Source organism: Carassius carassius, chromosome 26 (genome assembly GCF_963082965.1).
Source record: "Carassius carassius chromosome 26, fCarCar2.1, whole genome shotgun sequence".
Classification (NCBI taxonomy): Eukaryota; Metazoa; Chordata; class Actinopteri; order Cypriniformes; family Cyprinidae; genus Carassius; species Carassius carassius.
Window position 1 is genome coordinate 29,122,838 of NC_081780.1, and position 18,292 is coordinate 29,141,129.

General features: G+C 37.4%; 2 protein-coding genes across 2 annotated transcripts in view; one reads left to right on the top strand and one right to left on the bottom strand.

Annotated features, from left to right (window-relative positions):
- Nucleotides 1-18,292, top strand: part of LOC132106060 (gastrula zinc finger protein XlCGF8.2DB-like) — a 155,349-nt gene that overhangs the window by 129,467 nt on the left and 7,590 nt on the right. The window lies entirely within an intron of this gene.
- Nucleotides 4,963-16,549, bottom strand: LOC132106121 (gastrula zinc finger protein XlCGF7.1-like). Its single transcript, XM_059511761.1, has 3 exons — nt 16,351-16,549; nt 15,946-16,045; nt 4,963-5,797 (listed from the first exon to the last, which is right to left on the bottom strand). The coding sequence occupies exons 2-3, from the start codon at nt 16,028-16,030 to the stop codon at nt 4,983-4,985; spliced, it is 900 nt and encodes a 299-aa protein (XP_059367744.1). The 5' UTR covers nt 16,031-16,045; nt 16,351-16,549; the 3' UTR covers nt 4,963-4,982.

An 18,292-nucleotide genomic window follows, 5' to 3' on the forward strand; every position in this document is an offset into this window, starting at 1 on the left:
GAAAGGTTGAAAACTTCAAATTTCTTCAACTTGGTGCACAACTCTTTTAAATTTACTCAACTATGGACTAAGTCACTGAGTAAGGTCACGTCTCTTTTTTTGTTCAGCTAAAACAGTTTTGTTAGTTAAAAAACTTGAAATGCTTTTTACAATGTGTCTCAATAAATTATGTTCTGTCAACTATTTGTCTGCAAGTTTTACTGACAAAGATGTTTTGTTCTAGTTAGCATTTAGACAATGTTATAAAATAAAACTATAACTGCAGGCTTCAGGTTTTGTTTATTATCTTGAATATAGAAAGAAATACAAACAAGGTCAAATAATACTCCCCAACAGAAAGAAAATGACAGAAATCCTGGAAAAAATGTCAAATCAATAAAAAAAAAATGAAGATGCATACATGAAGATTCACTTTTAACCTTTTAACATTATAAAGGCTTTGACTATTCCTTAAATGTTTAAAACATTAAAACACAAGGAAACGTAAAATACAGATTTTTTAGAACTACAGCTTTAAAACACAGCAGTTCAACACTGGATGGTCTGCCCACCTTTCAACAGAGTAACATATTCCTTACAAAATACACTGCAATCAGCATAAAAATACAAATGCACAAATACAAATAAAATAAAATGCCACAATTAATAAAGAATCTGGTAAGATGACAAATGAACGCACATTCAACTAAACAATAAAATAACAAAAAATGTGAATATAATTGTTTAAAATCTTTTTGAATAATTATCGTTTTATCATGAAGATGCTAACATTTGTTTAATTCAAAGATGTTCACACCAAGAGTTTAGTTTTCAGGGACTGTACTCTTGCAGAGCAGTGAGCGCCCATTTCCATAAACACCTTCTCAATTACATCAAAAGTATATTCGAGTTCTTTGGGTATTGAAAATCCAAGATGAAGAACATTTTGCTTATCCTGCATGTGGATGCAAATGCAATATACAATATAAGGTTATGTGGCAGGATGATTTATATATGCAGAAGAATTGATGAAACTCCTTTAAAAGACATCCTTTTTAATCTTTGTAGAAATGTTTTATTCTAAATTCAGCCTTTAGTTTTATCGGCCCATGTTCACTTGAGAAATACACAATCAGTTTCCTCCTGAAAACAGTGAGACAATGCTTTTTTCTGCTGATAAAACACAACAGGGCTCTGATAAATCCTACAGTTTAGAGGTTACACATGGTTGTCATCAACATGATACCTGTTGATCAAGCTTATTAAGATCTTCAATCTCTCTCTTAAGATCATCCCACCGCCTTTTTTTTTGTTTTGCACTGTGTAATTTTAGTGAAAATTGAACACTTTTTAATCAAGTTAATGTACCACAATTTAACTTTTTTTTTTTTTTTTTTACATAAGTACCGTAATTTAAAGTAGTTGTAATTAGTTATTTTTCCATCACTGGTTTTGACCTGGAACTGTCAGAACTAACGCATGCTTTTATTACGTGCTGGAACAGTCACAGCTCATTCCTTTTTGGTATTTAAAATCAAAAAGTGCAAATAAAGATATTCTACCAAATCTGTGCTTATAAAGTGGTCTTAAACAATCGTGCATATGTATCTTAGTATATTTGTGCGTATATATATATTTTTTTGTATTATTGGTTGCTTAAATCTACCCTTAAATTAAGAAGAAGAAAAATACTGAAGGTAAACCCTTCAGTTAACATATAATGGAGAATTACACTGAATAAAATATTATAAAGAAGGACAAGATTTCCTTAAGTGTCCACACACAGCCTCTCATTGTCAGGACAGCAGGAACCTGGGAAGAATCTCTAAACAGAATTCCAGAAGAACGAATGGACTTCTCCACGATCTCTCTCTCTTTATCAGGCATGGTTCATGCAGGAATCTCACATTTTTGGATTGATTCTGTTCTGCAGAAGCACATCGTAGGTTATTCCTGTCTTTTCACATGGCTTCACACTGTTCATGCTTGTTTCATGATGAGAGATGATGCCACCTGCCATCCACTGAGTAACTCCTCCATCCATCTGTGCCCAACCAGGCCTTTTCATCCGGATACTTATCCAGAACCTTAATGGCAATATGTTTCCACCCAAAGTGGCGTTTGTACGGATCCTTCACATTAATGCACGTTGAGTCATCCTTTAAACCTGTGTAATCATAGTCAGATCTTGGGTCTAGAAAAGTCATCTATATCCATAAACATCCTTTGTTTCTTCTGAAAGGAGATTCACACAAGCACCTGTGGAGTTGAAGAGTGCCTGCAGAACAATGCTGCTGTTCACTAGAGGAATACTTCAGTTGTGGGTCAATGATCAGACATCAATGAATAGACAAAAATATCTGCTCAGTCAAAATGCAAACCATGCAATTTATACCAACTCAAATATGATGAAATTAAGTGGTTCCTTGCAATTTCAGGTGATTGCGATTTAGTGAAGCTTAACTGTATTAATGTTGCTTCTACTAAATTGGCAAGGCATTCTGCAATTGATCAGTCGTCAACATTTTCCAAAAATAAAAAAACAAGAAATTTAATATATATCATGCTAACCGGAATATGTTAGTTGGGGGAAGGGTTATGGAGTGTGGGCATCCTTAAACTTTTGGATATGCAAATATGGCCACTGAGGGAACGGACTTTATTTGAAAGTGATTTTGGTAAGACATTTTATGAAATGCAGGCAGAGACTGGATTGGTGCAGAATCTTGCCACTTTACTCCAGTTTAATCAAGGATAACATATCAGTGTCAAACCAAAACAAGTCCCATGCTGGTGGGAGAAACTTATAAGAAGATTATATTGAGATTGTGTTGTTAATATGGTTGGCCAAATACATGAGAGTTAGTAACCCTGCAGAGGCCAGTGTAGTAAAGTACCGTATTTTTCGGACTATAAGTCGCATCAGTCCAAAAATACGTCATGATGAGGAAAAAAACATATATAAGTCACACTGGACTATAAGTCGCATTTATTTAGAACCAAGAGAAATGAACTAAGAGACATGAACCAAGAGAAAACATTACCGTCTACAGCCACGAGAGGGCGCTCTATGTCTTCAGTGTAGACTACAGGAGCACTGAGCAGCATAGAGCGCCCTCTCGCGGCTGTAGACGGTAATGTTTTCTCTTGGTTCATGTCTCTTAGTTCATGTCAAATTAATTTTGATAAATAAGTCGCACCTGACTATAAGTCGCAGGACCAGCCAAACTATGAAAAAAAGTCCGGAAAATACGGTAGTTAAAAACATGATCCAGGGCTGAAACCTGTCTGTATCTTGAAGAATGCAAAGGATTTACATATATATATATATATATATATATATCCAGGATTTTGTAATTGCTGAATTTTTGCAAAATCAAGCAAACGCCACAATTTTAAAGTTCACATTTTCATAATTGCTGCAAATTTTCAGAAGAATTTGGGATTAGACGCGTCCCGTGACATCATCTCAATGTTCATTCAGTCAAAGAAAGGTTGTTTCTCGGTTCTAAAAATGGAATGAACAGCCTTGTGTTCTCATCATGACTGATTTAAAAGAGCTATACTGGATAAACAAACCAAAAGTGGAACGAATCCACACTACTAGTTCGGGCTACGCAGCGCAGACTGTTTATCTGCTCGAGCCAGAGTCTCTGGCTGATCTCGATCACGTGACACTGATATACAAAGCACTGGGAGATACAGTTACGAAAGCAGTCAAATTCACCACAGAATCAACATCGCTGTTAAATCTTGTGAGAAGCATTCAAACTGAGCGAAGAATTCTGTTAAAGCTGATATCAAAACAAACGCCACTGATGTGGAAACCAGGAAAAACATTGTTCAATAAACCCAGATCTCCACCGCCGTTCACCAAGAATTTAACAGTAAACTACAGGAATTTGTGGCAGAAATTGTCTAATGTTTTTGAGTGATTTTAAATGCTTCACACAACTTTTCCCAGCACTTTAATGCTTAAGTATTACCGAATTTGAAAGTTATTATTAATGTGATGATATTTGTAAATCCTTCATAGGTTTCCCCCATGTATAAAACTAAAAGTTTCATAAGTTTGCATAGGAAAGCAAACAATTATTTAAAAATAAGAAATATATTAAATTACCATTTGTGGATGGCTGCAGAGAAGTACTTATAGGCCACTCCCTAATATATATATTTTTGTATTCATTAAATGATATTTAGACATTATGAATGACTCTACATTTTATCAGATGTAATACGTTTATTTCATCTGTAAGACGTTTGCTAAAGATCTGGGAATCTACTGCTGTGTAATCTGATAAAGGTCTCAGAAGCAGTTTTACATCTATTCTAATAAATGTCTATTTGACATCTGACAGGAAACATCTTAAAGACGTACTGCAGATGAACAAGCCCTCTTAAAAAATACATCTTGCATATGTAAATGCAGACATTAGATGTCTCTGAGATGTACATGTGTGATTAGTGTTCGTGTTTTACTGTCAGGTGCCGGAGCCTCCTTCTGTAGATCTTAATGGCTCTAGTACTCGTGTCCTCAAACATTAGTCTGAAGACCTACAGTGGTTTTTGAAGTCGGAAAAGTCATACCAGTGATAGAGGAATGTTGTCTGTGGTATATTTTCACTGCAAAACAAAAAGAAATCCCACAAATATCACCGGAAAATTTGAGAAAAGTTGCTGCAAAATCTGTCATTTTAGGCCGCAAAAATCAGAAAAAAAGTTAAACGAAATCCTGGAGGGACTGATATATATATAGTTTTGTGCATGAAATGGATGCTGACATTCAAAAGTGCAGATAAAGAAGAGTCATGGTCAGGCAGATGAGGAAGCAGCTATTAATACTTTAATTTCAAAACAAAACAAAGGAAACCCACAAAGACGAAAAAATGTCACTCTTTCAGTGAATGAAAAAGTTGGTGTTTGGAAACCTCATCACACTGAGGAACATGGCAATGTCACAGAAAGAGCTTGTACATGATAGATTTGACACTGGATACACATTAAGGTCTCTCTCCAGTGTGAAGCTTCATGTGAAGCTTAAGTTTTCCTTTAGGTTTGCAACTCTTTCCACACACGGGGCAGATGAAAGACCTTTCTTTACTGTGAACGCTCATGTGAGTCTGAAAGTTCTCTTTAAACTTGAAACTCTTTCCACACTCAAGGCAGTCGAAAGGTTTCTCTCCAGTGTGAATTACCATGTGAACCTTGAGGGATCGATTGTCCGTGAAACCCTTTCCACAGTGTTCGCACATGTAAGGCTCGTCTCCAGTGTGAGTTATTACATGATTCCTGAGGTGATTCGGGTCTGTGTAACTCATTCCACACTGACGACATGAAAAACGCTCCAATCTTGAATGAATCTTCCTGTGATTATCAACGGCTGCTTTATGTCTGAAGCGCTTTCCACACTGATCACATGAAAACGCCCTATCGGCGGTGTGACTGTTCATGTGAAAGTCGAGGCTAAGTTGTGCAGTGAAGCTCTTTCCACACAGTTCACAGCTGTAAGGCTTCTCTTCGGTGTGAACTCTCATGTGTCGATCAAAGTTTCCTTGCTGAGTGAAACTGATGTCACACTGAGGGCAGGTGAAAGGCTTCTCTCCAGTGTGAACCCTCATGTGGACTTTAAGGTTTCCTTGATGACTGAAACACTTTCCACACTCTGAGCAGATGACAGGATTTCTAATTCGAGTCTTACGAGCTTTTTTTTGTAATGAATTCTCTTCAGTCTGTGAACAACTTAAAGAGTTTTCTCCAGTACTGCAATCAAGTTTCTTATACCGATCTCTACTCTCCTCTATCAGCACCATCAGGTCTAGGATAAAAAGAGACAGATACAAGTTAAACCCTGTTTAAAAGCAGCAGAAGAGAGTAACAATGGTAAAATTAGCCCAGCCATTTATTAAGGAAGGTCAAATTCAGCTTGTGGACGGTCACAGTCCTGCAGAGTTTAGATTCAACCTGCTCCAACCTACCTGTAGTTTATTCAGTCATTTTTTAAGACCTTGATTCAGTTGGGGTTGGAGCTAAAAACTGTGGCTTTGGGCTATCCCTGGTCTTAAATATTAGAAAAAAAAATATTGTTCTTTAAACAAAGTTCAGTCTTACAGATGTCCTGATATCAGTCAGGATCTAAGCCCCATTGTAAACCAGTAACTGATCTTACTTAAGTTATATTTCTTCTAGAGCTATTAGATCTTTGACAGCATAGATCACAACACTCTCATGTTTAGCTTGAGACTTACTAGACATTCCTGGACAAGAAATGAATGTGGTTTATGTCCAAATATGACTATGACAGCGTTTGTGTAAATGAAGAGAGTCATCAAGCAAAAGTATGGAGTGCCGCAAGGCTCAATATCAGGCCCTCTGCTATTCTCCTTGTCTATGTTTTCCCTTTGAGACATTATCATTAGATCTCACTGTTACGCCAATCAGGGCCGTTGCTGGGGTTTGCGGGGCCCCGGTGAAGGTTGTACCAGTGGGCCCTGTTTGAAATTGTTTAGTTTGTATGTTCGTTCATTTGTATTTATTTGTGCTATTTACACAATATTTAAGTTTTTTTCAAGTTTGGTCAAATAGGTGTCCAGGTACAGAAACGAATAATTAAATGTAAAATAGCACTGGATAGTCTTCAATGTAAAATGAAATATACAATCAAACCAAAATTTATTCAGACACCTTCAACATTTCTCACATTACTACAGTTTGATTTGCTTTTGGTTCTAAAATGGTTATAAAATATGACAAGAACTTATAGTTAAACTGTGTCAGAACAAATTAGTCTTGATAATGTCATAACTTTGATAGGAATGTATTTAATGCATTACAATCAACCAAAACTACAGACAACTGTTATTATGACAATATTTATACAACTATCAATATTTTTTGACCAATTACCAAGCAATGCTTCATTTTGTTCAGAATGTGGTGTGAGGTTGCATTAGCAATTCAGAAAAAAAACACATAAGCAATACATGGTGCTTTATAAGGTGCTGTTTTTAAGGTTATCATTTATGGTCCCAATTTTATATATATAACATTTTTATCAATTTCATTTTTATGAAGATTCTTTTGGTATAATATATCACAGTTCGCTTAATTTTGCTATAGCCTACTCACTTACATAAATGTATTACAGTGTCCTGTAGGCTACTAGTAAAAAAATAAATAAAAATTATATATATATATATATATATATATATATATATATATATATATATAAATTATATCTGGTGTCTGAATAATTTTTGGTTTGACTGTGCATAAATTCTTGTTAAAACTACAAAGTAATTCAGTCAAGAGCAGTGAGTTATTTTCTTTCATTTTCTTGGATCAACATTACAGCAGCTAGTAGCTAAATTAGGCGCGGCCACTGTAAGAGACGATGAACGCATCCAAAATATTTTTTTTCCTCAACTGTTTACTTTCACTCAAGACATAACCGACAGTTTTTTCGAGCATACTTTCCAAGGTGGGTATTTTGACATATTTTCTATGTATTTGTCAGTACAAGAGCAAAAAGAAGCAAACTCGGTGTTCAAGTGTTTTGAGACGCCTCTGCGTGAGCCCTGAACAACGGAACACCGCGGTACTGAATTGGGCTCTTTCACATCTTTTTGTTTGTTCAAACTGCGATTTGTATTTGTTCGTTCAGGTGCAGGAGGGACTTTGAGGAGAACTTCGCAGAAGAGAGCTCGGTCGATCTCTCTCGTGCGCACCGAACACAGCGCGCGAGTAACCAGCTACTCTGTTCAGCTTTTCCGCCTCTTGTGTTTGGATGCTTTAATGTTTTAATCGACGATTGGTAAGGCTTAAAAACACGTGAAAAAGAAAAGCTTTCGTGACGACCGAATTGTCACCATCTTTAACCCCACTAGCGACGGCCCAATCAAAATGAGATGGTTAGTCATTTTCTTGCATTAGATTCTTTGAACTAAATTCAAAAATGTTATTTACCACACAATCCTACTGCTAGCACATGTTAAACTGTTTTTCAAATGTGTAACCATACATTAAAGACACATAATAAGTGGGATTACACCACATATTTCTAGGATCTAGCCAGCAAGGTGGTTTCCTAGAGAACCAATGTCTCCCTCGGGCCATTTTCCTGGTTACACCGGCAGCAGGAACTCAAGTTAACAACTGTTGGATGGAGGATACCATGATCTGAGGTGTTTCTGTTGTGTGTAGTGGTTTTGTGATAATGGAGATAGTATGTAAAAACAATTAACGCGACTGAAAGAGCAAAAAGTTGTGCTAAGAGATCCAATTTTCTATGGCAACTTGCAGTGTCAAATCATTGAGGCTGTGAGAAGAATGCAAATAAAGTGATTATCCTTCATGAGCCTAACATCTAGCCAGATAGAAAAAACATCCTGAGTGAAGACGTGATCAAAAAGACAAGTTGTCTGTCACTATTTAAAGTTAATATTGTTAAATAGAAAAAAATACACAATCTATAAACGGAATAAGTAATAATAAAAAAATAAAAATAATAATAAAAAAAATGCGCAGGATATATTAAAAGTAATCGCAAGCTTCAGTCAGTGATGTGATTTTACACTGTAAATCTGTGGTGAAATGTGGAACTGCAGCACATTTTAATCAGGAGCTATTTGGGCATTTTTGAGACTGCCCCACTCATTTTAACATTACCTAATCTCTATCCAGACCAAGATCATATCAGTCAGCTTTAGCTGTATGTGTCTGCATCAGGTCAGTTTGGCATTTCTGTTTGTCCTATGTGCAGTAGTGGTTTAAGTAAGGGATAATCAATGGTTTGCCGTGCATTAAAGGATTTCAAATGCATGACATGGAGGCCAAGAACCACCCGACGCAAAGCTGAGCAATAAATGTATGTAAATATAAATAAACAATTTAATGTACGGCAAGCTGTTGATTATCCCACTTATTTAATGGTCACTTGCCAAGTTATAGAGAAGTTAAAACTAGTGTTGCTCTTCGTGAATCAATATTTTACCGAATGGGTAATTTAAAAAGTGATTTTCATCAGTTACGTCTAATGAGTGCTCGCATTATGTCGTCTTCAAATCGGACACAGAGATTAAATGAAAGTGTGGGGAGATCACATTTATTTAAATTAATTCTAGCATTTTTTTAAATTAATTATCAATCGAGAGTGAGGTGCATTACCTGCGACTTGCTCTACAATTAGTTAGGCTACTTAAAAAAACAGTGATTTTACCACCTCGTTGGCTAATATAATCTATCAAATTTATATCTAGGTTATTTTAATAATAAAAAATGCGAGGAAGCATTGACAACAAGTTTATGTGTGCAAAGCACAATTTGGAATCTCCGACTTCACTTTCTCGAAGCGTGTGAGTGATTTGTGTTGGTTAGTGTGCATTAATTAAAGCAGCACATTAATATGTAACGGGAATTAATCTGACGGAACTACCTGTGAATTAAATAAACACTCTACTTTTTTGGAAATAGACTCACTCTCAAACTCCCCAAAAGTTAATAAATTGAGTCTTACTGTTTTTGAATCCATTCAACCGATCTCCGGCTCCGGCAATAGCACTTTTAGCATAGCTAAGCATACATAATTGAATCCTATTAGACCAGTAGAATAGTGTTCAAAAATGACCAAAGAGTTTCGATATTTTTCCTATTTAAGACTTGAGTCTTCTGTAGTTATATTGTGTACTAAGACCAGCGAAAAATAAAAAGTTGCGATTTTCTAGGCCGATATGATTAAGACCTATTTTTTAATTCCGGCGTAATAACTGCGGCAGCACAGTTCCTTGATTATTATGCCGGAATTGAAATATATATAAAATGCACTTTCTATTTTTAAAAACCGTGATCTGAGCACATTTAGGAAAAAACAAGCTTACAATGGCAGGTGTGTGCGCTAGAGACAATCGCGGTGCGATTCAGTGCACATATGCACGCTGTGAGATGTGTGTGTATTGGTTAACGTGTGCCTCCACCCACCGCTATTTCACTGTTTTACTTTAGTTATCCTTTAATTTCTGCATTAGGAGTGCAGTACGCATTAGATGCAGGAACTCACGCACTAACAGACTTTTTTTGATTTCTTGATTTCCTAAAACTCAGGGGCGGTTCTAGAGGCGGGGCCCTGGCCCCTGCTGAAATCTGATTGGCTCCTGACTGGCCCCCGTTCCATCAATCGTTGACGAGAAGAGCAACCGGAGAATTCTTTACAACGATCACAGATGCAATTCCACCCCCAAACAATTGGCGGCACTCGCGACGGTAATGTGTCGATGCAACTTAGGAGAAGAAGTAGAGGTCTTGGCTTTATATTATCTTTGCTTGAAACTTTTGGCAATCTTAGAGTGAGGAGTTGTCGTCATAGCACAGAGCCCCTCCCCTCGATATCACAGTCTACGCCATGTTGGCAGGACACCGGCGGCAAAACATGATTGTTTACGTGTGTTGTTAACTCGGTAGTACAGGAAATTCTCACAATTCCGCACTGTTTTACCATGCATGAAAGTTACTGCTGAGTTAAAAAACTGCTCCAGTACCTCACACGATACATATGGAAAACATAGGAACAATGGAATAGTTTTTTTTAGGTTACACCAAGCGCAAAACAGCGGTATTTGGAGAAGCTCTCGGGCATCCAAAATATCGACCCATACGAGCTAGGGGTGTGCACGGATAGTCGAAACTTCGAATATTCGTTCTGCTCTAATTATTCGATAAATAAAAATGATATTCGAATTTCGCAAAAAAAAAAAGTTCACAATAAAACCTAATTTGGTCACTTTCTGTGATTCTCCACGGCATATTTGAAGGTGTATGCAAGCAAAAAATAATTAATGAATGATTAAGGGGCCATTCACATATCGCGCCTAATAACGCTTGGAAAAGGCTATGCGCGCCGCTTTCTCCTTCTTTCCAAAGCGCTCGGGCAGAAGCGCTCCTGAGGCTAAGCAACAATGACGCGCTTTCTCCATGAAGACGCGGAAATTTCAGCAAAGGATAAATGGATTTGCAGCACAAAAAAAATCACTTTCAGTAGCTCTGCTACTAAATTTATTTCAAAATGGCAATCCATATACAGCTATGATCAGCTGTTCCTTCATCTTGGCTGAGCTTTCAACGTTGTTACGGGAGGATGAAGCTGATTGGTTAGTTCTTGTCACATGACCCGCGGTGCGCTTGTGGCATTCTGAAAGTTGAGATGTTTTTAACTCGATGCAGTGCGGACGCGCCTGGAAAAAACAGGACCGCGTCCCACCGCGTGCGCATCGCGACCGCGTCGCTTCCATTATGAGCGCGCATACCGCGCGCCTACATTGGAAATAACGAACTTGAGCATGCAAAAGACGCAATATGTGAACGCCCCCTAAGAACTGCGGTCTTCTACAGTACTTCAAATATGCCGTGGAGAATCACAGAAAGTGACCGAATTGAAGAACATTGTTGCGGCATCTCTCAAGCAACGAAGCCCACCGCTAACTTAGAGAATGCAGTGAAAACTTCTCTACTCGCGTCTGCCCTAGACCCTCGGCACAAACATCTCAGGTTTCTCGATGAAAACACGAGAGAAGTAAGAAAAAAAAACTTTTTTGAACATTATCAGAACATTTTGCTTGATGCGAGTGGTGCGGATGAAGAGGATGCAATGCCCACTCGTCGGGAAAAGGCTGAGCCAGTTCTTCAGCGATGATTACAGAGAGTCCAGCCGAGACGAGTGGGAACAGTTCTTGCTGGAGCCATGTATTCCACCAGATGAGGATCCCATTCAGTGGTGAAACGAAAACACGAAGCGCTTCACAAAACTTATTCGCTTAGCACACCGTTATTTGTGAGTCCCGCCAATGTCTGTGCCGTCAGAGCGCATTTTCTCCGCAGTCGGCCTTATTGTTAACAGACTAAGGAGCTGACTTTCCCCTGATCATGTTTACATGACCATATTTCTTAACAAGAAACATTTCAAACAATAGAAAAAAAAGCAAAAAAGATTTGCAGACAGTTTAAAAGTTAAGTGTAAGCTACATTCTGTACAATAGCCTAATTGCTGCAGGCTGCTTTACGTTTTTTCTTTGTTCACTTTTTTTTTTTTACTTTTAATCTGTACTTTTGTTTGTTTGCACGCATTGTTAAAGGTTTTCAGCTACAAAACACGATGTGTAATGTTCAAGCTTATTGTGTGTAAGCTTGTTTAAAATGACGAAAACAAATGTTGCTGAAAAATAATGTCTGACTCATTAAACTTAATTTAAATAAACGAATATTCAAATATTCGTTTTTTTTGTGAGCTCAAACATTCGAATGTGATATTTGTGGAAAACGCCCATCCCTAATACGAGTTCCCTGCAGCGGAACAGAGACCTGGACCATTTACCCCCATGCACATATATGGACATTGTGAATTATCTCGTTTTTGGTGTAAGTTACTTCACAATGCAGGAGTTTAAAAAGCCACAAGTCTTTGGAAAGTTACGAGGCTTTCTGCTGTGGCTGGGTCCATCTACAAGCCTCCAGGTGATGAAAACTGCATTGTACTGGCCAAAGTAAGTTTATTCACATGCGTTTTAGCGTGTTGTAATTACATTGCATTTAGCAGACACTACTTGACCAAAATGACAAAGTAACTTAAATAACTGCCACTGTTTCATAAACACTAGATTGTAACGAGATGTTCAATGTACAGTTACATCTCGGGCAGTTAAATGTGTGATTGCAAGATGTAAATGTCCTGGTTAGATTAAAGCCATTAACAGCGTGAATGCAAGGTGGCTTACATCGTAAACAATATAATTCACAATGTCCATATGTGTGCACGGAGGTAAATGGTCCAGGTCTCTGTGCCTCTGCAGGGAGCTCGTATGGGTCGATATTTTGGATGCCTGAGAACTTCTCCAAATACCGCTGTTTTGCGCTTGGTGTGAGCTTGTTCCTGTAAGGTCCCCTTTCTTTCGCCTTATCTTTTTGCATTATTTTACTTTATTCCTTTTGTTTCTCGTATTCGTAGATCAGTCTCTGTTCCGCCGACTTAATAAATGCGCAAAAATTAAAGAGCTCGGGAATGTTTAATTGCGCCTCTGTGAAGTTCTGAAGGCGTTGTCCCTGGCAACCGATAGCGTGTCCCACCATCATGGCCGACCGGCTCAGACCCCTCCCAAATCTATGAGGATTACTTACATAATTGTTTAACTGTCATATTGTCATTGTTTAATGAGCTGCTTCCGATAACAAGTCAAAAAATCTTGGTGCAGTCATTGTATTCGAAAATTAAGCGTACAAAAATAAATCGAATTTTCCTGTTCCAGTGTACCCCAAATAAGTGATTCAATGGCTGGTGAGTTGCAAAGACGGTTCTCTAAACCCAACTGCAAAATTATGAAGGGAATTTAAGCACTTCATCCACAAAGTGTTACCTTTTTACATGAAGAGGCTCGACTTGTCAAATGAGCTGTCTCAGATCAAGAGAAAAGTGGAATGCAGAGATTGACCACGCTCCTCGAGTTTGTTGCTTTTCTGGAGCCTTTCAAAGAGGTTTTCCATGAGCTTTTCAGGCTTTGCAAGGTTGCTGTAGTAATACCGGTAAGCAGTGCTTCTTGTGAGAGAAGCTTTTCAGCTCTAGCACTAATTAAAAACCAATTGAGGACAACCATGGGTGATGCCCATTTGAGTCACTTGGGTGTCTTAAGCGTTGAATCACGACGGGCCAGGTCATTAGATTTGGATGAATTTGTCAGGCGTTTCAGCTCCAAGCATAGCAATCGGAGAATTCTTCTTTTTTGAGGTGTATGTGTGAATGAGCAAGTGAAAGAAATGGAGTGAGAGAAAGATAGAGAGAGAGAGAGAGATGTTTAAGCTGGGAGGTGCAAGTTGTTGCTCCTACAGTATGTTAATGCTGCTTTGCATGTTCAAAATAGTTTCTCTCATCAAAAAGGGCTTAAATTGCAATTAGTTTTTCTGACAATATGTGAAAAAGATGAGAAATAAGAAACAAATGTTTAGGTAAATGTATCCACACTGTAAATTGTATTGTATTTGGAAACAGTGTTATGGTAACGAACGTACATGTTTGTTCTGAATTTGGTGTGCTCTGCTGCACTTTATCTCATTAGAGATAAAAAGCAATGACTGCCGAGATGTATTTGCACCGTACTGAATAAATTATTTTGTGCGCTTGAATGTACCCTGTACTTGGCCCCTGAATGTAACATGTGGACCCTTAATGGTAGGGCTGCAACTAACGATTATTTTGATAATCGATTAATCTGTCGATTATTTTTACGATTAATCGGTTTATGTACTTATATTTTAGTTTTGCCCATTTTCCCCCAAGTAAATTATTAATAAAGGGTATATATCATTCAGCATAGATTTTTAAGAGATTTTAACCATTTTGCATTGTCATATCCTCATCAAAAATATACCTGGAGTTGTTTTATTGTGTTAGTAATCCTTTGTTGAACTCTTCTGCAATCAGAACACTGACCCATACTCCAGCAAATTTCACAAGGAGATTTCAAATAATGTTTTCACCATGGCAGTCCTTAGAGCTCCTAAAGTAGTTTAACATCCTGAACAAAGCTTATTAAGGAATCTTTCAGAACATATTTTCACGAAGAATAAGGATAAATTTGCAAACAACATTGTACTGGAGAATCTGCACAAATAAAAGTCTTAGGGGCCATTCACATATCGCGCCTAAAACGCATGGAAAACGCTAGGTGCGCCGTTTTCTCCTCCTTTCCAAAGCGCTCGGGCAGTTGCGCTCCTGAGGCGTCTGCCTTTGCTAAGCAACCATGACGTGCTCTCTCCTTGAAGACGTGGAAATTTCAGCAAAGGATAAATGGATTTGCAGCTCTAAAAATCGCTTGCAGTAGCTCTGCTACTACATTTATTTCAAAATGGCAATCCATGTACAGCTATGATTAGCAGTTCCTTCATCTTAGCTGAGCTTTCAACGTAGTTACGGGAAAGGATGAAGCTGATTGGTTAGTTCTTGTCACATGACCCGCGTTGCGCTTGCCGCATTCTGAAAAGTTGAAATGTTTTTAACTCGATGCGGTGCGGAGACGCCTGGAAAAACGGGCGCATCGCGACCGCGTCGCTTCCCTTATGAGTGCGCATACTGCGCGCCTACATTGGAAATAAAGAACTTGAGCGCGCAAAAGACGCGATATGTGAACGTCCCCTTAAACAGTTCAGTAGTGCAGAGTTTACAGGTTACTCTTCTTTTTTGAAGGCTCAAAGTAAAGTACTCCCAGTCTCCCACATCCCGCTAAATGCTGCAGAGACGCTGTTCGGGAAGCACGTGACATAAAACGAGGCCAGCTATTGGCTATTCGCTACTTCTCCTGCTGTACTGGCTGAGTAAAACCTCCGGTGGCTCATTACTGCCACACTTTGGTCACCGCAGATTTGAAATATGCACGAAATGAGCCGCTTACGGCAAATAAAAGTTATTTAGCAACTAATCGATGACTAAATTAGTTGACAACTATTTTAATAATCAATTTTAATCGATTAGTTGTTTCAGCTCTACTTAATGGCCCCTGTTACAGAAAAATCCTAGAACCGCCACTGCTGAAACTCATGGTGAAATGCACCTCATGATACTTCTATGATATGAAACTGATGTAAACGCAGTCAGTTGTGTTTTCACAGCAGGGAAACTATTCTCACGTGTCGTAATAAATCGGTGCATTAGTGTGAATGCAGCCTGTTAAAGCTCCCACGGTCAATGATCTCATCAATAATCATCAAACGGCAATAATGCACTAATAACTAAATAATAATAGAAAACTTTTTCAAATCTTCTCAGCTGCACTTGAAGGCAGCGTCAGTCTTTGTCTGGTCGTATGATCTCACGTCTGTCCACATGAAGAGAACTGCTCCACGTCTAATAAAACCACTTTAATTATCACACTCACACGACATGACTTCTACAGATTTACATGAGTGAGTTCAGCTTTGATGATTAAAACCAACCTATATCTTCATCCGTATCTTCAAGCTTCACGTCAAATGTGTCTTCAATCTTGATGTCTTCAGTCTCCACTTTAATAAACTCCATCTTTATCACACGGATCTGTGTGTTAAAGATCAGAATAATTAGGAAATAAAGAAATAACAATGCCAACTAAGTCTGTGGGTGTGTTTCAATCAGCTCTAGTTCAGTGAGATAACCTGACTAACCACAAACACTAACACAAAATAGGTCAGGCTCTTCATATTTAGGCTTTAATCCGTGATTATTGATTTATGGATCACATTTCAGAGTCCAAAAGAGTAAAAGTGCTCATTCCACATGTTTCTGTTTGTGTGTCAGTGACTGAACTCGTGTTCATGATAAACTGATTGATAATAAGATATATATAGATATATGAGACGCACCTTTCTGATCCTGATGTACTGGATGCGCTTTACTCGCACTAAATAACAAGCATTGATTTTAACGTTAGATTGATTACAGAAGACCCCTACACATTTATCGTGCTGAAATGGATTGCGTTAATTATATCACTATAAACGCTTAATAAACGCAAACCTGTCTTCAGCCGAATCACAACAAATAGTGGGAGCGCGGCGCCGCCTTATGACGTCACTCCGTCAACCAAAATAAAAGTCCGGTTCAGAAATAGCGGAAAAATACATATTTGAGTACATGACGTTCAATCGTGTGCTGACACTAACAACTAAAAATCATACAAAGAAATTGTGTGAGATTCTGTCTAAAGGGCGAAAAATATCATGTGACTTAATTAAATGTAACCGTTTATACTCTAATACTGCAATGTATGCAATAAAATAATTACTGATTCAGACTAACACAAATTATTTTTAATCAAATTAATTGTAAGTGTCTAAAATTACACCTTCTGAACGTCACAGAAAGCTCTGGAGTTTTACCAAAAATAAAAAATAAAAATAAAAGTTTGTAATGTTTCTTATGTATCTTACAGGACATCTGGAGCTTTAGATGGGACTTGTTACATCTCTTTTTTTATAAGTTGTATCATAAGTCTCAGGTGTCCCCAGAATGCTTTGCCAAACATGTTTTTCTGAGCACACACAGAGAGCCAGTTTTTTCAAAGTCTGTCACAAATACACAAGAGGTCATGTAAAAAACACATAAAGTACACATAACAGCTGGTAAATAAATGGCTTGTGTTAGATGGATCAAACAGCATCTCTTGACAACACTGTATTGACACAAATCATGAAGCCAATTTTTTAGTAATACTTCAAGCAAACTCAGCCCAAATGCAATGTAATGCATTACTTTCTATAGAAAGTACTTAATGAAATGTTTTTTTAAGGAGTAATGCAACACTGTCATGGGTCACTTTTAAAAGTCATTTTCTGTGGAAATTTTTATGTATGCATTTGTAATTTTTATTTAATTTTTTTATTTCTTAAATGTGTATAGGTAGTATTTATACAGTTTTAGCTTTTAGTTTTGGATTTGTTTTGAGTTGTTTTGATTCCTTCTGTTGTCCTCATTTGTTAGTCGCTTTATATATATATATATATATATATATATATATATATATATATATATATATATATATATATATATATAAATCAACCAAGAAATAAACTCAGTTCTCATCCATTTTATTATTTAAGATTATTTATGTGCAATTGTCTATGCACCGGAGTGATTTCAGGGAGCAGTGTGTGAAAGGGACTTTTATTTTGGATTTGTGGCGTGACGTCATAGGGCTGCGCTCCTGCATCTGTTGTGATTCGGATGAAGACGGGTTTGTGTTTTTAATCATTTAAAGCTTTTAATAGATATTAAACATTCAGCCAATTTGGCAGTAACTGTAAAATGAATTAGGTTTCATTAGCATTGTAATGCTTTATCTGACATTAACAAAGGATATGTTGTGCTCGTAAAGCTCATGAGACACAGATAATGTGCATCTCATTTCTCTCCACCTTAAAGATGAATTCAGTCACTGGATGGAGAAACGAAGCTTTCCCAAACTACGAGTCAACTGAATCAATCGATGCTTGAAACGATTCAGTGATTCGAATCAGCGCGCGCTGTCAAACCCGTGTTAAATACAGTGAACACAAACATCTGTAATGATAACTTTTACAAACAATATCAATATTTTATTTCAAGTTGAATGTTACATATGGTCCACACACACACACACACACACACACACACATATATATATATATATATATATATATATATATATATATATATATATATACTGCCTTAATTTGTTTTATTGTATTAGTTTGTTGCTATATTATAGGTCATTAACTCTCTCTCTGACTTACTCCCTCACCAGTGTGCTGACTACTGAACTAGGGG